At 32.6% G+C, this 22,469-nt stretch overlaps 2 protein-coding genes across 3 annotated transcripts; one reads left to right on the forward strand and one right to left on the reverse strand.

Annotated features, from left to right (window-relative positions):
- Window positions 1-5,790: 5,790 nt before the first annotated feature.
- LOC122600822 lies at window positions 5,791-7,320 on the reverse strand. Its single transcript, XM_043773593.1, has 3 exons — window positions 7,134-7,320; window positions 6,984-7,045; window positions 5,791-6,101 (listed from the first exon to the last, which is right to left on the reverse strand). Exons 1-3 carry the CDS (start codon window positions 7,189-7,191, stop codon window positions 5,970-5,972), a joined length of 252 nt encoding a protein of 83 aa, XP_043629528.1. The 5' UTR covers window positions 7,192-7,320; the 3' UTR covers window positions 5,791-5,969.
- An 8,916-nt stretch (window positions 7,321-16,236) lies between these two features.
- Window positions 16,237-22,304, forward strand: LOC122599390 (serine/threonine-protein kinase BSK7-like). Of its 2 annotated transcripts, none has more exons than XM_043771897.1 (11): window positions 16,237-16,638; window positions 17,374-17,470; window positions 17,807-18,024; window positions 18,512-18,647; window positions 19,121-19,254; window positions 19,328-19,433; window positions 19,592-19,677; window positions 19,754-19,942; window positions 20,601-20,753; window positions 21,130-21,243; window positions 21,742-22,304. In XM_043771897.1, exons 2-11 carry the CDS (start codon window positions 17,389-17,391, stop codon window positions 21,997-21,999), a joined length of 1,476 nt encoding a protein of 491 aa, XP_043627832.1. In that variant the 5' UTR covers window positions 16,237-16,638; window positions 17,374-17,388; the 3' UTR covers window positions 22,000-22,304. The 2 variants fall into 2 exon arrangements, with proteins under 2 accessions (XP_043627832.1, XP_043627833.1); XM_043771898.1 differs by lacking the exon at window positions 16,237-16,638 and adding an exon at window positions 16,697-16,711.
- The last annotated feature ends 165 nt before the right edge of the window (window positions 22,305-22,469 follow it).

Genomic DNA, 22,469 nt, shown 5'->3' on the forward strand with positions numbered 1-22,469 from the left:
TGGTTATTAATCCAAAAGTAATTGATATAAATGACAGTGTAATTACTTATGAGTTAAGGGTGTATGTTGTAAATAATTTTATTAAAAGTATTATAGAAATATCACATAAAAAATATTTAAATTTATGAATAAAGAATAGTGTAGTTTTGAGAGATATAATTGAACATTTTATGGATATTTTGGGTAGGTTTAGTGTGAGTTGAGAATGTATAAAAAAATTAAGGCTATGTTGGATTTTTTAAAGATAAAAAGTTGAAAAAGGAGGAATAGTATTTTGTTTTGTAAAGAAATAAATATGAGATAAATCTAATCATTGTAACATATCTCTATATGACTAAAAAATGATACTCGTATGTTTTTTCTTATGTGACACTTTTAGTTTTTGCATCATTATACTTTTAACAAGAGGTCATTTTTCATTTAAATTGTTATATCTATATTGCCATATATGAATCTAATCATCAATTTAATCCTTATTAAATAATAATAATTATCTTTTATCATATAAGTTTGTTTATTATACAATCTAAAATATTTATTTTATATAATATTTAATAATTATATATCATAAGAAAGGTTAAAAAAAATTTTATTTATGTTCACAGTATCCCGCACAACGTGCAGGTTTAATCTAGTTTATTTATATACTAAAAAGTCAAGAAAAGTCAAAATTGAAAATTTGAGAAAATCGAGAGATGTGATTACATGAATTGTTTATAACATTTTAAAGATAAAATAAACTATTAAATATATAAATTTAAATATAAAAACTATAAGTAAAAACAAATTTTAAAAAATATACTTCTAGCACATTAAACACATATATTGTATCTCATCTTTTGAAATAACTTTTCATACACAACATTTCATATGTTTAAATTTATTTGATTAATTAAATGATTAAAAATTTTAAAAAGATTCATCTTAAGTTGATGACTAAAATAAATATAAATTAAGTATTCAGGGTTAAAAAGTATAAATTAATAAGACTTTTTTCTACAAGTATTAATATAAATACTAATACATTAATATAGTAATATATTTGGATAATGATTGTTAGGATTTTTAATTTATTATTAAATTAAATGATGACATAAGTGAAAGTCAATTTGATGAAATTGAACGATTTGATTGATTAATAAGTCATTAGTCCAGCTATCTTATAATATATATTAAGATTAAGATTAAGAATTTAAGCTAATCTTAAATGTTTTAATTCTTGTTCGTTGTAGGCAAAAAGAAACCAGCTGTGATTTAACTTTAGATGATGGCAAATATCGTGAAAACGTGTTTTCTCCAAACAAAAGTAACAACAACAACCATGATGAAAATATTTAAGAACCAAAGATTGCATGAACTTTGACACTATTAAAGAGCTTGCTAATTTTTATGCAAATTATGGGGAAAAGGGGGATTTGGAGTGTATAAAAGGTCTTCACGAAAGTCTAATAAAAGTTCTTTCTGTTAGGTGGTGTTTGTGGCATATCATGAAAAAACTACCTGAAAAGTTAGGAAGCCGTAAAAAATACATATTAAGTATAGGCTTAAAAAAGTTGTGTATGATTCTTTTATTCCTAGTAGAATTTGAAGATACATGGAATATAATACTAGAGAGGTAACTCCAAACAAATAAATGGTTGATAAGTTTGTACTTAGACATATATAGACGGGTCCCTTGTCATGTGAAAGATACTTTCTGAACAGGTATGTCTACTATACAGCGAGTGGAAAAAGGTACTTATGATTAGCGTATGTTTAAAATTTTCAAAATGAGCAATTTCAACGAAATTTTTCAATGCATTCAAAACTTTGTGGTTCATTATTTATTACGTTTAAAAGTTATTTGTCATCCAATATATAATTAATTCGTAAGGTAGCTTATGGAAAAAACCAACCAATGTGAAGGAGCAGGTCCACATAGGCCATGAAGAGCTCTAAGGTAGGAGGAAAGGAATGTCCCGGATACGTTAAAGCACATGTACATCGACTCCTCCAAAATATGGATTAATCAGAAACAAGGGGGATTGCTGAAGCCGTGGAGTCACTTGGTTCTGACAATGATACCGCCCATTTTCTTTTAAAATCTTATCATTTGGGTCAAGGGAGGAAAATCTGAACCTCCCCATATGATGACTTCAGAGTTACAGGCCCCGCTCAATAAACCAGAAATGTGGGGAACAAAACCTTTACATGTATTTGTATCTACATTATTAATAAACCAGAGGTCTAAGCTCCGAGTCAAAACGGGTCATAAAATTAATTGATTACTAATCTAAGTTTAAAAGCGGATTCTATAAGTAATTATGCTGCTCTTCTGCAACCTTTGCTTACTGCATAGATTGTGTCATTGTCAAGTTTATAACCAATTCATTTTCACCATTCGAAGAAAATGCAACCAACTAGTATGCAATGAACGTTGGGTTATCACAAAAGAAAATGCAGCATACTTATTGAGCTCTAAATCATCTCAATATAAAAATACTTAAAATTCAACCTAAAGTTCAAGTATGCAATGAACGTTGAGTTATGAACTTCAGATATAATAGTAGTGCTGTTTCAACTAAACAAACAATCACAAGAATCAAAACCAAAACACCGAAGATACGTTGTGCTAACAATAGCCCTTAAAAACTATGGTAAACAACCAAGAATCCTAACATACCTAAAGGCTAAAGCGAGGAGAATGTAGGACCATCCACGAAAATGCATAAAGCACCAAGTAATATGAGAGAGCAGAGCAAACCACCAAAACAAGTGGTATGTGTCAAAACTTATCATATTGCAGGGCGGAATAGATAAGAACTCCCGGAGCCGATATCATGGTGGTAATCAAGACTATAGTAAAAGCCACTGGACAGGTAGAAACCACCCATTGATGAGTGTCTTCTAGTAAAGCAAACCACACAACAAAGAAGTTGATAGCAAAGAGATTGCAGCAATCTGAACCCGCTTGACTGATTTTGTGACTGGCACACCTGCGTATTTTGAGAAACCCGAGAACATAATCCTCATGAATACCATATACACAGCATTAATAGACTGGGCGTAAAACCTGAATCAAAGAATCTCGAATCAATTAACGCTATTTTACTTTACTATTATTAGTATCTCTGCATATGGTTTATTGTTTTATACCTTGTATCATCCGAAATCCCAGAGTCCATTTCAATGATTATTAAGACCCTGCCCGCACAAACGGCAATAGTACCTAGATCTTCAAATTCAGTTCTTGGCCTGGATAAACTAACTTACAGTATGATAAAGATCAATCTTACTGCATAATAATTGATCTTGCTACTTTACCAACAAATATTCCACTGACAAAACTAATCTTAATATATACTATAAGACAGTTGAACTAATGACTTATTAACCAATCAAATCGCTCAATTTTATTTTTTTAATTTTCGCTTATGTCATTATTTAGATTAACTATAAATCAGAAATTTCAATAATTATTATCCAAATATATTATTATATTAGTATTTATATTTATTTGTAGAAAAAGTCTCATTAATTTACACTTTTTTATTTTCCATCAATAATGTACACTTTTTAGCCCTAAATACTTAATTTATATTTATTTTTAGCCATCAACACTTGAGAAGATTTTTTTTAAAAATTACAAAAAGTATTTATATTTAAGTTTTTAAAGTTATAATTGTCACTCAAATCAAGAGTTTTAATTGTTATCAAAAAATATGAAAACAATCTTAATTGTTATCTAATTATCATAAGACATTGATTGAAAATAAACATATTCATGTTATGGGCCACATCATGATGAAACACATATACTTGAATTTCAAATATAGAATCACAAGTATGTTTATATTTTACGAGTAATTCTTAATTTATTTGATAATAATAACACATTATGAGTACATCTGGTTTCAAAAAAATTATAAAATAGAGAAATTATTGTAGCACGTGCCTTGTGGAAAGACTACGACAAACAATTCCATCAATATATCTCAGCTAATAATGATAGTGACGAACTTATGGTTATTGTACTACAACTTGCAAAGTATAACGCTTAGAACTATATTTTTTCAAAATTATAAGTTTTTATCAATTAAACATATTAAGATTTAATATTGATAATATCATAAACCCCGTGTTCAGAGTCGAACACGGGTCTAAAATCTAGTTATTACTATTTATAATTAATCAAAAACCATTTTACATACAAAGCCTATCTATTGCTCTGTGTATTGTAGAAAACCCAATTCAGCAATAATCTCTTTTTTTTAGACGGTAATTCACCAATAATCTCTAAATCATTATTATTAACCCAATCATATAATATCTGAGAATCAGTATAAAGTAGTACTGGTAACAGAACTATAGAAGAAGTAAAAGAGTTACTACCTTGAACAGACGAAGACGATGTCTCAACTGGAAACCCCATAAACTCGATCGCTTTTTACAACCCCCCCCCCCCCCCCCCCCCCCCCCCCAAAAAAAAAAAAAAAAAAACTTTTGTATAATCCTTAAGTATAAAATACAAAAAAAAACAACCTTTATTTTAAATACCTAGCGACACTAACATAATTTTCCATATATATTGCTCTTTTTGCATTAATAATTAAATTACACTATCAATCATTGTTCTTTTATATATTTTCGTTAATCCTTTACATTAATTACATACACCAATTGATGCCACCTCCATCACCAACAGTCGATCCCGACAACACACTGTCGCCCATCACGACCAAGAAATTATTAATTACGTTCATGTAGCAAGAACCATACAAGGGATCTTTCATATTCATATATGCATATATTCATAGCTTCTAAATCTAGTACTTTTCATATTCATATATGCATAATATTATCAAAGCATCAAAACATTTCTGATGTAAAAATGTCATCACGTTTTCATGAAAACAAGAGTCGTCACTCTTCCCAGAATCCGGGTAAACTGAAAATAATATCAATACTAATTCTACAATAACAGAGTCATAACTGATGAACTTGGTTTGGTTGCTCGTTTCAGGTGAGCACCCATGTCAATTCGCTAAGTTAAAAAAGCCAAAAACTTTGGTTCCAAAGTGTGAAAAATCCATTGCTTTTGTTTGGCGGCAAAACACGATCAATCACTAAGTTGGAACACATCAAAAAGTATAAAAAAATCGGTGTCTACACTTCCTTCTCCAAACCAGTGATCACAATTTAATCCAACGTAATCTCTTTAAAATAAAAAATGGCAGCTTTATATTGGCAATCGGTTGGAGTTCAGCCCGATCCATAAAGTGATAAAACTCACCAAAAATATAGTACCTTGTTTCATAGTGGCCGAGGGTTGATTGCAAGAGTAAACCCGAAAGTAAGTAAAACTACTTTCTCAATTCTCACCAAATTTAGTTGAAGATACCTTGTTGCCTCTCTTAAGACCTTGGTCTGTTTTTCCTTCTGCAACTCTAGCGAAAGGATACATATTTGGTGAGGTTGATACTGAAGATGGTTTAATTCATTAGTACTACAAAGTTGGCCTCAAACCTATAAACCCGTCTAACCGGTGGCCTCAAAGAAATTATCCAATACTCCATTCCATTCAAGCTTCTAAGTTGCAATGAATGGGTTACCACATAATGAATGGGTGACCACAGAGGTATGCTGATAAGTTACACCTTCCAGCCTATGGAGCTGCGGATCTAAAACTCGTAGACACTTTCCGACCATGAACCAAGAAATTCCCCATGTCAATCAAATGAATACAAAATTGTTCTTTCAAAATATAAACTAGAAGACGGCATTCATCTTAACATTTGCTACAAACCACGATTGACAAAATAAATTTGCAATATGAGCATAAAACAAACTCCCAACTTTAGCATTGGTTTGCAGAGATACAACGAATAATGATAAGAAGAGAGCTTTAAAATTGGAACGACAAGCATGAGAACACATTCGAAATGTTACTATCAATAAATTATATTGGATTCAACTTAGAGAGCTAGATCTCAATTGTCTAATTCCATTGCTTGACCAGCTTTAGCTTTTGCCAATGGTGTCATTCTAGTCTTCAACTTCTTTTTCCCTACTGTAAATCCACGGCTACCCTTCTTCTTGTTCTTGCTTGTACTTCCATCAACCTAACCACAGCAGTTTACAAAGAAATGAGGGGCGAAAAACTTACCTGATTTGGCTACTTGTCTCATTTCACATGTGTTACTAGAATTACATTACATAGTAAACCCCATCAAAAAAGACAATTTGGGTGTGACACAAATGAGAACTCCATGTATCACAAGGATATATGATCATGTTACATTCAAGAAATTGAAAGCTAGTTTACAATCCAAATTTAAGTTCCAATACCTTATGTTTCTACATTTCCAACACTGCTAAAGCTTTTATAAAAAAATGAAAGAAAAACAACTAGTGAAACTCAATATTTAGCATCATAGTTTCTAATTATATTCATGTGGCAGGCAAGATCCATACAAGGGGGGTTCTTTCATTTGAACAAGTAGTTTATTGTTCACTTCCAATCTAAACCTAGTACTTTTCATCATATTCATATATGCATAATATTATCGTGGCACCAAATCATTTCTGATGTAAAATTGTCATCAAGTTTTCATTACAACGAGAGTTGTCTCTCTTCCCAAAATCCCGGTAAAGTCAATACTAATTCTACAATAACAGAGCTCTGGTAACTAATGAAGTTAGTTTGGTTGATCGTTTCAGTTGAAAAACTTTGGCTCCAAAGCTAAAAAAACTTTGGCTCCAGAGTATGAAAAACCCATTGCTTTTGTTTGCAGCGAAACACGATCAAAACGTATAACAAATTGGTATCAACACTTCCTTCTTCAAACCAATGATCACAGTACAATGGTCACAAATAAACATCTCCATAGTAAATATACTCTAGAAGCTCTTACTAAACCAACAATTTCTCATCATCTACTACACATAGACTAAACCTGAACAAGCAAGATGTAAATAAAATTAAAAAAGAAAAAGAAACTCACTTTCATCTTGTTCTTCTTAGCTTCTAATCTCTTGGCTTTCTTTTCCTTTTCTTCCTTTTCTCCTGGAAAATTCCCCAATTTGTATTTACAGCATAAGATGGTTTATATTACAATTATAAATCATATAGAAAGATTTGAGAAATGTCTTACTTCGAAGCTCGAATTCGTGCTGTTTTTTCCTAAGAGACAAGTTGTTTTTCTTCGACATCTCCGATGTAGTGTTTTTCCGGCCACTGTTTTCTTATGGGACTGCGGTGAACGGAGATAACGAATTTGACTGCGCTAAAACCCTAACTCTAGGGCACAATTGGGTTTTATTGATTATTTTGAGTTTGATTGATACTCGTAATATAGTCAAGTAACTGCAAGTTTAGGAAATTTGATGTTTGGCCCCCTATACTTGTTGTCTTTATTACTTTCATCACTTATTTACGAGTATGTATTTAGGAAGACTTTTGCAATTTTTAATCAATCATTTTATGTCACTTTTAATCTATCTCTCACTCTCCTTTTATATAATTTGAATTCTGATCTATAGCAAAGCAATTTTCGTGATATTGAATTTGAATTTAAATACTTATAGTAACTCTATATTTGGGCTAAAAAGATGCAAATAAAAGTATGCTCGAACGTAGCTTGAACAAACTGAAACTCATATTATTAATTGTAAACCTCATCCCAAAATTAAACATTAGTTTTTAAATAAAATTTGATAAACATATGTATTACACTTTCTCTTTTAATATGATATTTTGGTTAGAAAAGAGGTGTTCTTTTCATATCAAAAGATCATTCATAAATTTTATGTTAAAAACAAGGGAAAACGTTAGGTAAAACATGCGATACCTATCTTAGATAAAGCAGGGGGCGATTATGTAAAATTCAGGTGAAGGTTATGTAAAATTCAGGGGAGGGCTATGTATGTTTATCAAATTCAAAGGTTTAATTTATAATTTTTTAAAGTGTCAGTACCTAAGCTTTAATAAAGTCTACAGTATGGATCATTTTCCCTAAAAACAAACCTATTTATACATTTTAACTACAACTTCTAAAACTATATTTAACAAAAATCTTATTTTAATAATATAGACTATAACTTATGAAAAGAAAAAACAATAGTAAGATTCCAAGGCTTAGATCTTTCAAAAATATCCCCTAAGCCTATGTTTACTTATAAAGCCCCATCAGATTTTGAACACAGATAGGGTTGTTCATGGATGATTAACAGCTAATTCGATTATTTGAAAATCGATTAATCTGTTTAGTGATTTGTTGAATCTAAATCTAAATTAAAAAATGATTTAACTAATAACTGATTATCTTAGTTTATTCATTCGGTTATGTTGTTAACTGATTTTTAATTAATGCATCTATATTCATTTATTTTAAAGGAACTTTAAATTACAACCACCTCGACAACACTATACAATATACATCAAGATAACGTCAATTTGAAACAACACCAATCTACCCAGCTTGAGTAGTTAAGATTAAAAATAGCACATACGTAACTTGTTGTCCGTTTGTTTATCATTTTTACGTAAGATTTGATATATATAAATAGGATAGACGATAATAAAAATAACGGTATTGTTAACCAAGAAACAATGAGTTTATTATTGTTTTCGGTTTTCGTTTGAGAAAAGTTTTCAAGACCCCTAAATCATAATAAATAGATAAACCAAGCCTCGACCATAAATACATATATTCTATTCTATACCTATAAAAAAAAACGTTTGGAACAATATCATATTCATATTTGATTACTCAACCAATGGTCCAATGATTAATGAGATTCTAAGAAATAAAAAATACTTTGAGTAATATGATGATGACAAAAAGTTCGTGTTGTATGTGGTTACTTCTGGAATCATATACAACCATATCTTTCCCACACAAATTCTTGTTGGCCTGTTCCCTATAAACAATTCGTTTATTTACACAATATGAGTGTACCGACGTCTTTAAAATAAATGTTTTTTTAACTAAATAAATATATATAAAAAAAAAACATTTTAACATGACCTACTTGTCAGGTGACTCGAGGTTCAAACCTTATGCAACATTTTGCGAATGGACGAGAAACAATTTCAAGATTCTACCGTTAATTTGCATATGGAAAATGATAAATCTTCTTAACCAAATATCTTAATAATTTTTTTAAAACATTAAAAAGTGACATGTGTTATCCACTAATTCTTTTTTTTAATCTTGCCCCATGATTTTTCCACAGGCAGATGATTTTTACACGTAGCTTTTTAATTCATCCACAGAAATTTTATAGTAGTTGACCAATATACCCCGTGTCTATCCTTTCCCCAATTTACGCTGTTACATACATTTTTCTATTCTTAACTTATGTCAGCCTCTTCTTTAATTTACAGAGCTCTATTTGTTTTCTCTGACCTTACCTAATCCAATTCTATAGAATAAAAATCATGAGGTAGAAAAAGAAAATTCCATTCAAAATTTCAGAATTTTTTTCTTCACGTTGGCAACTAGCAAGCTCCATTCATCTCCTCTATATAAATAAAACTAATACAACAACGTTCAATCATAATCTGTTAGCTTTTATATTTGTTAGTACATGTTTTGTAAATATAGATTAGTAATGTCTAGATATTTAATCTTGTTATGGATGGAGGGTTAGGTTGTAAGTAATCAAGGGCTTGTTTTGTAATCTAATGAGAGTGCTAAGTGTAATTGTAATGTCTATATAAACCCTCCACCATCCATCATTTTGTAACCTTTTGCACCATAATTAATAGTAGTTCTAATACCTACATTTCCTCAAATACCTACATTCCATTATTTCTCATAAAGGTTCACTACACAATTTGCATACATTACACTTGGTATCAGAGCAAAATCACAACTTGTGAATGATCCATGGATTGATTTTGTTCATCGTGTGTGCTATTTTGTGTTTTTATCCCAAAACCGAAAGCTTTGATCTTTATCCTCTATACTTGTTAAAGTAAACGAATTTCTTACTTTAATCCACTCCTTACCTTCCTAAAACATCACCCATAAAGTTTCAAATCCTAACTCAAATCACAAAGCCTTAAATTTGAATTTTATACCTTCTGACCTGAATACCGGGATTCGTCTCGGTTTTGAATAGTAGTTGTAATACCGGGTTTCCTTTTGTTTTTTTGCATGTACTAAAACCGGGATTCATCGGTTTTGAATAATAGTTGTAATACCGGGTTTCCTTTTGTTTTTTGCATGTACTAAAACCGGGATTATCGGTTTTGAATAGTAGTTGTAATACCGGGTTTCCTTTTGTTTTTTTGCATGTACTAAAACCGGGATTCATCGGTTTTGAATAACAGTTGTAATACCTAGTTTCCTCTTGTTTTTGCATGTACTAAAACCGGGATTCATCGGTTTTGAATAGCAGTTGTAATACCGGGTTTCTTTTTGTTTTTTGCATGTACTAAAACCGGGATTCATCGGTTTTGAATAAAAGTTGTAATACCGGGTTTCCTTTTGTTTTTGTATGTACTAATACCTGGTTTACCCCAAAACCGGTATTTGTTCTTCCAAAAACGAAAACCGGTATTAGTTAGTCTATTACTAAAAACCGATTTCTGTTGTGATTCACTGTGTGGTGGTTGTTGAAATACCTGGTTTACACCAAAACCGGTATTAGTTCTTTATTTCGCCCATTTTCTTAGCCGTTATTCTGTTCACGTATCTTCGTGAAAACCAATATTAGTACATCCTTTACCAAAACCGGTATTTGGTGTGAATTTTTGTGTGCGGTTGTTGTTTGAATGTATTAATACCTGGTTTACTCCAAAACCGGTATTTGATCTTCTATCATTCATTCTCTAAGCCGATATTCTGCCCATTTTTGTTGCTGAAAACCGGTATTTGATCTCCTATTATCGAATACCGGTATTAGTTAAGCTATTCCTCAAAATCGGTTTCTGATTGAGATTTGCTGTGTGGTTGTTTGTGTGTTTTGTAATCAAAATACCTGGTTTACCCCAAAACCGGTATTAGCTCTTCAATTCTCCATTTCACAAAAAGTCACTCTGCCCAATTTTTCCCTCGAATACCGATATTAGTTCATCAAAATGTCAATCAAACCGATTATATTTGAACCAAGCTTTGGTTTATTTAATTTTCACAACAGTCAAGAGTGTTCATATTCTTGAGGAATTGCATGTATTGTTCGAGTGTATCAAGAGTTTGAGGATGTTTCCAAGGAATTCAAAGTTCTTTGTAAGGAGCGTGCGTATTTTGAGTCTGACATTAGTAACTTGAAATCCATTATCTCTTCGTATCAGACTTCGAAAAATTTTGAGTCAATAAAGTTCAATGTGTCAGATAAGTTGACGACGATGTTCATTCAAGAACCCACATGGGATGAAATATGTGATCATGACAATTGTCGTTGTACATGTAATTTCAATCCAAGGTTTTTCGAAAAACATGTCGCGTGTACTGTCATTCGTTTTCAAGAAAAACGATTTATGTATGAAATGAGTCAAAAACTCATGGAACAACACAAAAGTTTTCAACTTGAAGTTGACCGACTCATATCTGAAAACAAAGAGCTTAAATCTGCAAATGATCTCATTCTGTCAAACATGGAAAGTCTTCAAAAAGAAAATGATCATTTGCAATCAAAGATTCTCAATTTAACCAATGAGTTGGATATTTCTCACAAAGAGCTCATTGAAACCAAACTCGAAACCCAAGTTAAAGAACTTGTTTTGCAACAACAATTTTCGAAGCTCAATCGTGAATTGGAAAACAAATCCATTTCTTCGAGGAATAACGAGCAAACAAGTTTGAAGTTAATCCAACAACTTCAAGCTCATTCCTTATCATTGGAAACTCAACTTGCAACAAAGTCATATCCAATGAATCATACTTCAACTTGTGCTCCAGAATCACAACTTCTAAACCAAACCACTTCATCTCCAACTAAAATAAAATCCACTCCTTCAAATACCCAATCAAACCATACACACCCAAAATTATCAAACAATACCAAGAAAAACCCTTCCTCCAAAACCAAAACAAATTCTTATAATACCAAAACATCTCACCAAAACACTAAACACCCACAACCATCTTCCAAACCAGCTCATACAACTCCCAACTACTCAAAAGAACCTCATCTCATCAAAACAAAAACCATTCCAACTAAACCCCATTCTACTTTCAAACAAATGAACCCATATTACACACCTTGCAAGACCGGATCTCCCCTCAAGCATATAAATAGCCATTGCCAGAGATACAAGGATTCCACCACTGGAATCATTCGCTATAAAGATCGATATGGCTGGTTTTTTCATAGTAAACCCAACCCAAAACCTAAAAGCACTCCCATCAAGTACTCTCTCTCTGAGTTATTTAAGTTTGCACCACGAATCATTCACCCTCGTGTGCAAAAAGTGCTTGACTATGCACAACCTCCTACTTCTCTCTTCAAATATCCAGTTGGACCCACCCTCACATGGGTCCAAACTTCTGGATTCAAGTAGGTGGTTGTGATTTGGCTTGTACACATTTCAGTGTACAACCCGTTTAGAACATGTTTAATTGAGATGCTACTTCATAATTGTACCTTTTCATTCACCTTTTGGGCAATCAATCACTATTACATGATGAACATATTTAACATGTTCATCATGAGGGGGAGAAATGTGTTAAAGATTGATATTGATTGTCTTTGTAAGGGGGAGCACAATAGATTGCCCATTTAAGGGGGAGCACAATGAAAGCTTTGAAGATGACCGAAGAATTTGCTCAATTTGAGGGGGAGCTAAAATGACAAATCATTTTTCACACCAAATTTACACCTAGCCAAGCTTCCGCACTTTATACCAAGCTTCCTCATTTCGCAAGAAGCCTAAGTCTCCGCCTTCACAAAATATTAAGAATCCAACAGTCAAAGTTGCATGAAGACAATGAAAATAAAGAGAAATCTTCAAAGTTATTTCCACATCAAAGATTCTCAACATAATTGAACCACCAGACCGATCAGCAGATTCAAAGTACCATTTTGTCCCAAAGAAGTATTGGAAGGGAAAGAAGAGCGAGTACAAAAAGAGAGCCTTTAAAGACCAAACCTTTCTTCATGACAAACCCGAATCATCAACAAAGAAGCGAAACAGACGACAAAGAAAGAAGAAAAGAGCTCAACAATGATCATTTACAAAACAATACTAAAGGGCTCCTGATTGTTAGCTTTTATATTTGTTAGTACGTGTTTTGTAAATATAAATTAGTAATGTCCTTATATTTAATCTTGTTATGGATGGAGGGTTAGGTTGTAAGTAATCAAGGACTTGTTTTGTAATCTAATGAGGGTGCTAAGTGTAATTGTAATGTCTATATAAACCCTCTACCATCCATCATTTTGTAACCTTTTGCACCATAATTAATAGCTGTTCTAATACCTACATTCCCTCAAATACCTACATTTCATTATTTCTCATAAAGGTTCACTACACAATTTGCATACTTTACATAATCATCTTCTCCTTTTGGTTGTTTTATTTAGCTTTTATTTTAAGCCATATGTTGGAGATAAAAACTAAAACAGGTTGGAAGGGTGGCAGTATCGGAAGGGCCACCGGAGTTTTTGTTGATGCCAAAGATATCGCGCGGTGGTGTAGATGATATTTTCAAATAATAAGCTTATTTTGTATACTCTCTAATTTGTGTACTCATATACATATATGGACAGTGATGGTGGTTAGTTGGCCGGAAAAATGGGGAAAGTGGCAGCGGTTTATTTTATTTTTCAATTAGATGGGTTTGGGAATTATGATGGTTTCTTCGACAGCTAAGTTAGATAGTAAATTAGTAGGGGTTTAATTTCAAAAAAAAATTCTCCTCCACCATGCATTATGAAAATGGCGTTCGGTGGTGATGTTTGGGAACGAGATAGATGGAGAAAATTGGGAGGTGTTGTCAAATTCAGTGAAACAATAGAGGAAGTCTTTGGGGTCAAATTCATGTAGCGAAATAATACTCGTAACATAAAAGCGGGGGTATATTAGTCAAATGCATAAAATCTCAGTGTATCAAGTAAAATATTAAGTGTAAAAATCAGCTTCCTTTTCCACATGTCATCATCTTATAGTTAGAAAGATTATTAGGCTATATGGTTAAGAGGATTAATCATTTCCCTTTGCATATATAGAAAGTCAATGACATATCTTCAACTAGATATATCAACGATGAGTTAGTGTAGTAGTTTAAAGTTTCCTGGTGATCTATAGGTCTCAGATTCGAATCTCCATTCTATCAACTTTGAGATACAGGTAGTCCTTTTATGAAGACTTGACTTGGATATACTCCGGTTCAAGTTAGATGGGGCAAAGTTTTTTTTTTTCCATGTAAAAGGCCGTCACCCCTGGTTAGTATGAATATCATTAAAGATCAGACAATCTAGCAGAATACTAGATTGACTATTACAGTGTTTCGGGTAGATTTGTAGGTGCTTTTCCCCCCATTAGGTATTTGAAAAAAACATTTATACTTTGAGGGAGCTCTGTAGAGTAGACCCGATTAAAATAACGTATGCTAGACCTTCCGTTGTCAAATTGCAACATGAAGTTTCAAACGAAATTCACCTTTAAAAAAAACAAAAATCATTTATTTATTACTTTATATTACAATTACAATATCATTAAGACTCAAGTTTATGAACAGTGTCACTGCCACGTGGCACTGTTCCGTTGGTTTATATTTCATTCCGCATTACTATTTGGATTTTGCTATATCGGATCTTGTTCGAGTTTTATTCTTTAGGTTTTTATTGGTTTTTTTCACAGTTTTTTTTACTTTGTGTTCTTAACAAATATTTTGGGCGCTGACACTGTTCTATTCGTCCATATTACTATATTTATTAAAGCCCATGGTTATGAACACTCACCATGGGCATTAATATTCTTACACGATACAATCATGTGGAACTTTGATTGGATGATGTTATATCCCGCATCATTATTCGAAATTTATCACATTGCATTCCGTTTATTTTTTCGATCTTTTTTTTTCTACATATTTTTCTTGCACATTTTTAAACAAACATATTCATAACATAATTATTTTTAAATAAGCGGTTGAATAATAACGTAACCATTTCAACAAGACAATTAAAACCACGCGTTGCGGGGTCCGGAATTTTCTAGTTTATATTACTTACCAAACCAGTCATCTTTGTTCGTTTAAGCAATTAAGCGTGTGCGATTTAGTCGTACTCATGCAACTTGTGATAGTGGACGAGTTCTCAAATAGAAGCTTGTAAACTCATTGAATTAGTACACAACTACACACAACAAAGGGAACAACAAGGAGTGACGATGTCAACGGCTAACTTCGCTAAATAGCCACCAGCTTTGGCCTATCAAGTATAGTTTATGAGAATTATGTTTCTTATTTGTTGTGATAATATTAAGAATGAAAATAATTGTGTAACCTTATTATAAAATTAACATAAATATCTTAATGGTAAAGTAAATGTAAATTTAGTAAATTTTTTTTTAAAAAATAAAAAAATAAGCAAAATGCTTGAAAGTATAATATAAAATTTGATGTTCATAATGTAAAAATTTATTTTGAGATATATTCAGATAAATAAAAATAAAGTAATTTATCATTATTTTAAGAAAAACCAAAAAAAAAATATAACTTTTGAGATTAAAATATGAAGATATTTAAAAAGACAACAATAGAGAATGATGATTACATGGGCATATCCGCATATATGAAGTTCGCAAATATAAGACAGAATTTTATTGTTGCATGATATAAGGAGTAATGATAAATCCTCCTAAGTTGTTAACCTAAAAATTATCCTAATTAATAGGATTATGACATGTGAAAAATCAAAGGTGAGATTAGGAAAAAAAATTAATGGTTTCCGCATGTCATTATCTAAGATTATTAAGAGAATTTTTAGGCTAATCTTTTAAGAGGATAGATCACTTTCCATAAGTAAATACTCATAATAATAATTGTCAAAATCACAGCTTATGATTGATCAATAACAAGTTGATATATTTCAAGATAATATATTTCGACCGTATACTTGCAAAAAGTGTGCATTATTATTATTATTTCACCCATACTCTTAATTCACTCGGGTTTAAATATGATGTCGACTTTTTTTTTTTTATCGCAAATGAAGGAAGGCGCGTAACAAACAAACAATTATTTAATTCCACAACAAAACACATTAATCCGTTCACATACACAAAACTAAAAACCCAAAATACAAACTTCATGCTTTTAGGCTATGAACTATGTTTCCCCAAATACCCTTTATGCATTTCAATCATTCTAGACTTCTAAGCTCAGGTTTTGTGATTCTTGGAATGGAAAGAAGCCAATTCTTTGAGGGGTATTTTTGATATTTAAGAAGAAAATGTGGATAATTGAAACTGGGGTTTATCATTTGATTTGATTTGTTCCCAAAAGGATTTCTTGTTTCTATTTTTTTTTGTTATTTAAAGTTTATGATTTTGGCTTATGTACAGAAAGTTTATAAGACTAAACAAAAAGTTAAGGCTCTTTTTGGGTGAGTGTGATTCACAATCAGAAAGGTGGGCAGAAAGTTGACTTTTTTCTTTTTAGTAGTTGACTTCAAGAACCAAGAGATAATTATATTAAAAAAAAGGTATGATTTTTAAGCTCTTTCTTAGTTTTTCCTTTTTGGGTCTTTCTCTTTGGGCTTCAAAGATTAAGTTGGTGTATAATTCTCCACTTATTGTTCGTATTGTTTAATTTTCTTGATTAAGTATAATTATGTTGAATTAGTGTTATTTTACTAATGAAGTCAAGATCTTTGATTGTATATGTGCGTATATATATGTATATGCGTGTATATGTATATAATATATTTGTGCAAGCAGTATCTCAATCATATTGTTGTTGTAGTTTATCATATTTCTTTCATTCAAGTTGTTGTAGTTTATCATATTTCTTTCATTCAAGCATGTGGAATTCAAGTAGAGTTTATATGGGATTTATAGTTTTGTGTTTTTGATGAAGTGATAGTGCTTATAGTAGTCCACTTTTATTTTCTTGAGTTGATAGTCAACCTGGTACTGAATTTTGATTCAACTTTTAGTTTCATTTTTTTATCTTGAAAATACTGAGACTTTCTACATAGTTAATCTGTGAAATGATATTAATTCTTTCGAGTCTCAAAGTTATAAAAAAATACTAAGCTGTTTGACACATAAAAGTCAACTGAGAAATCCTTTTCTGGGACTGATGAGATACCAAAGTTTAAACTTATTTGAGTAGTCTTGTTTAAGACCTGCACTTTAGGTGGTGTTTTGGTTGTACATTATGAAAGTGATTTACTTACATAATATTTTCTCCCATCTGTATTATTTTATCCATATAGTGAGAAGTCTACACAATGGGTTCTCTTTGCACCAAACTCTTTCCATGTTGTCTGGTTTCGTCACAAGATTCATTGGTGCTTGAGGATCCAAATACTGGTACGAATTCACCATGATGATATATCTACCTTTTCAAGTTGCTAAATAGATATTATAGGCAACAAATGTTGCAAGTTAGGCAAGTTGGGTAATGGGTCAAAATGGGTTCAATATATCTGAATATGATTACAAGAAGTATTGTCAGAAAATTGATTTTTCGAAAAAAGCCCTTGAATGTGGAGGCTGTGTGGATTATGTCATGGATGACTAATATTGTTCAATCTCTTTCTCTTTTAGTCAACCTTTTTAAATTTTACCCTTTTGACCCGTTAGCAATTCGTTATAAACCCAAATTGACCCATTTTGAGATATTGAAATTTTTTCTTGTTACTGCAGGAAACAAGGACGAGGAGTCGAGTGATCCAACTGCATTCAAAGAATTCAGGTTGGAGCAACTTAAAAATGCCACATCTGGTTTTGCTGTGGAGAACATTGTTTCTGAGCACGGTGAGAAGGCGCCAAACGTTGTCTATAAAGGGAAACTTGAGAATCAAATGAGGATAGCTGTAAAGCGCTTTAATCGATCAGCTTGGCCTGATTCTCGACAGTTTATGGTACGCTATTACACTCACTATATCACTGATTCTGTTAGAACCATGTGTATATTTTGTGCATTATTTTTTTTGTTCTTCACTTGCTATAGCTCTTTTAATTTAACCATTACATGTCAACTTTAGAGATTGAGACAAAGATAACATTAGACGAATTAGTTGTTGGTCAGTGCTTTAGTCTGGGTCATGCTTACCATATAATCAATAACATAGATAAATTGTAGTGTTTGACCAGACACATAGCTTGAGTTAGTTTATGACTTTCAGTTAAATATCTTAAATACTTTCCAGCTAGGAGAACCTTATGGTGAAGCCTTTTTGATTATTAATATTGAAAATCCCCAAAGGGACTTTATGGTTTTTATGTACGTTGATTGAGACAAATATTTCATTTTAGTTTCTATTCAAGGTTACTTGTAGTCTTGCACTTGTTAAAAGTATGTGTCCATCATCGAATTGGTATCTAAGAATCTATCTCGAAAATCACCAGGAAGAAGCAAAATCTGTTGGCCAGCTTCGTAATGGTAGGCTTGCCAATCTCCTTGGTTGCTGCTGTGAAGATGACGAGAGGCTACTTGTGGCCGAATACATGCCCAATAATACACTTGCGAAACATCTTTTTCACTGTAAGATCACCTACCCACTTCTTCATTATCTGTAAAGGCGGGTAAATGGTGGGTCAATTAATTGGTTAAAATGGGTAAATTCATGGTGGATCAAAAAGTGACAATGTCGGGTTGGGCCATCAGCACATGTTCCCCCCATATTTACTCTCATAGATTTATCGATGTAATAATGTGATCACTGAAACAGTATAATTATTTAGTAGGTTGGTGGAACAACTTTAGTATGCTTTGGATAAATCTTAATGCGTTCGCCCGTTTGACCGATTTTTATTAGCTGGTATCTCTTTATTTACGTGAGACCGGTCGGTGGGGGACCTTTATTGATCGTTTATCCATTTATTTACTTTGATTGATTTCCTCCTGTTTGACTTGTCATAGAGGGCCATGTTTACATAATTGTGTTGAAATCGCCTTTGCCCCCTCTATGTTTTCTTTCAATATCGTGACTTACATGTAAAAGCTCCATCATATAGGGGAATCACAACCAATGAAGTGGGCAATGAGGTTACGGGTTGTGCTACATCTTGCAGAAGCTCTTGAATATTGTACAAGTAAAGGCCGTGCTCTTTACCATGACCTCAATGCTTACCGAGTCTTATTTGATGAGGTAAGTTTTAACTTCTGTTCCGTTTTCTTAAATCCTTTTTAAATCTAATAATTTATATATTATATTCTCACAGGAAGGTAATCCCAGACTTTCGTGCTTTGGACTAATGAAGAATAGCAGGGACGGGAAAAGTTATAGTACAAATCTTGCGTTTACTCCTCCCGAGTATTTGAGAACTGGTATAGCTCCTATTTTTTCAACTTATGGAAGTTTTCAAACTAGACTGACCTCTTCCATTAAAGATGGATTATTCCGATATGGGTCCCAAAGATTGTCATCATTGAAGTCTAGTTTAATATTTTATGAAATACTCATCACTTATCTAATTTTGGTTCAGGGAGGGTGACTCCGGAAAGTGTCATATATAGCTTTGGGACTCTTTTGCTTGACCTTCTTAGTGGGAAGCACATCCCTCCCAGCCATGTAAGTATAAGCATTCTTGAGGCTCAAATAAGTCATCTTGAAAGCGTATATATATGAACTTAGTTTGCTGTCTTAGGCTCTTGACTTGATAAGGGACCGAAATCTTCAAATGCTTACGGATTCATGTCTAGAAGGACAATTTTCAAATGATGATGGAACCGAATTGGTGCGTCTGGCTTCTCGTTGTTTGCAATATGAACCTCGTGAACGCCCAAATCCGAAGTCGGTAGTGTCTGCTCTAATTTCTCTTCAACAGGAGACCGAGGTTAGGTGACATTTTTGTTGTACATAATGTCATCTTTTGCCATCCACATAATTTTTAGATCAACAGGGTCTTGTGATGTTTGTGGGGACAAAGGTACCTGAAATGGTCTTTTAGGGGCATGCATTGTGTTGGGACCTGAACAGGGTCTTGCCAAAAATATAATAGTATAACAGAACCGAAATCTGCGGTTCAGTTTAAAACTTAAGCTGGGTACAAACTTGGTTAGTACTACTTTGAAATGGACTAAGTCAAAAGCTACCAAAAGGTGTAGATTGGCAGGGATACCCTTGACCTAATGACCTGGGCCATTGACCATCTCATAAAGAATATCTGCAGGCAACTCGCTAGCATAGTGGGGCATAGTGGAGGCAGGGCTTGAATCCAAGATCTTCTTAATCTAAGTCCCTTCAGTGGACCCATGTGTTTTGTGGATGTGAGTACCACTTGAGCCATGCTCAATTGGTTTTCATTTTGATAGATATATACTGAGTTTGGTTTGGGTTGTAAACCAGAACAAAGCTATAAATGATTTTTGAAAACTAGAGTTAAGAATTAAGCCTGGGCAAGAGCCGGCTTGATCTGATTATGTCGAAACTAAAAATCATCTTAAATTTCTCAGCATCTGTTTTGGTAAAATCTTTCTCTCCTTGACAAATAGGTTCCTTCACTCGTCTTGATGGGCCTCCAAATGACTACATCATTCTCGCCTCGATCTCCACTTGGTGAAGCTTGCTTGAGAATGGATCTGACTGCAATACACGAGATCATGGAAAAGCTTTCGTATAAGGATGATGAAGGACAAACAACCGAGGTTATATATTCTCTTGATAACAACTAGTCTTTCATCTTGCTTCATTGGCAGATTGGATAACAAGTTATTATTATTTTAGGTCAAATGGGATTTATTTTTTCTCTAACGAAGTTCATAAATAATATAGTATAAAACTATTACTAAAATAGTTATTTATAAACTTTATTTTCTTGCAAAATAAAAGTATCAGGGAGGTTATAGTCACTTGACTGTGCTATGGTGAGCTTTAAAATTTCCCTTTCGAGTTTTGACCAATTTTTTACCCTAGTGTTATTGTTTCGCCGTTTTATTTGTACTAAATAATGGTTAAATGTAAAATGCTGACTGTTGTGTATCTGCTTTTGATACTTTCTGATTATATGTTTGCTTGTTTTAGCTCTCATTTCAAATGTGGACCGATCAAATGCAAGAGTCGCTAAACGCGAAAAAGAAGGGTGATGCCGCATTTCGGCACAAAGAATTTAGTACTGCAATCGAGTGCTATACTCAGGTATGTTGTCTTTTGCATTTGTTTGTTAATCTACATATGGAAACAACCACTACAGATTTTCAACTATTGATGTCCCTTATTGTTTTCACCTATATATCCGATACTTGCTTAAAAATGATATGGTTTGATGATCAATGATTGGACGAACACATTAACTCGAAATAATTGGATTTTGTTCATAGTATGAGACCTTTTAGTATGTACATACATACTCATGAAAAATTTGATACTTACGAACGTGCTCTAGGAGATCGACATATGCATATACAGAATGGCTGGTTCGGGATTTTCGACTACAGTATACACTGCCGTAACAATATCTATTACCCAGAAACGCAGAAGGCACATAATATTTATTTTTTGTTTTTCACATTACAAAATAGTTTACAACTTGCATTCATGCTCGTAGACTTCCGGATTTAGGTGTTCATGCTCTTGGATCATTGGACACATGCATATTGTTGAATACCTGTATACCATGTGTCTTTCTCTTTGCAGTTCATTGAACACGGACCTATGGTATCTCCAACTGTATATGCTCGACGTAGTTTAGCATACCTCATGAACAACATGCCTCAAGAAGCTTTAGGTGATGCAATGCAAGCACAAGTCATCTCACCTGTGTGGCACATTGCTTCATATCTACAAGCCGCCGCGCTTTTCACCCTTAAAATGGAAACCGAAGCCCAGGTGGCTCTCAAGGAGGGTGTTACTCTTGAAGCCAGGAAAACCGGAGCCACTATCAATGGACAATAACCAAGTTGTTGCCATTGTTGTATACTGTAAATTGCTGTTATTAATCTTCAAATATTTTCTTTTGTGTGAAAAACGAGAACCAGGTAAAAGAGAGGCGGTTCTTTAGTATGTGTATCAAAACGACAATTTTTCCTCTGGGTTTAATGTTTCTTTCTTTTACCTTGCCTATATATGGATTAAATTGTGTATTTGAGAAATAGAGAAACAGATTTGGTGGGAAAACACAGATTGTAAAGCAAGAACACAGTTGGACAACACATATGTAGTTTTTTGTATGTAATGACAATCTTGCCTTCATTTTTGTCTCTTTATAGTTTAATGTATTTGTTTGAACCATGATATGAGTATTTGAGTATATATCTTGTTGATGAAGTATGTGAAACTTTTATTAATTTTTTTACATATAGGTAGGTTTTGGACTTGATTGTTGGAATTATGGTTTATAAAATCGTTATAAAAAGAAGAAAAAT

This window comes from Erigeron canadensis, chromosome 5, assembly GCF_010389155.1.
Source record: "Erigeron canadensis isolate Cc75 chromosome 5, C_canadensis_v1, whole genome shotgun sequence".
In the NCBI taxonomy this organism is placed as follows: Eukaryota; Viridiplantae; Streptophyta; class Magnoliopsida; order Asterales; family Asteraceae; genus Erigeron; species Erigeron canadensis.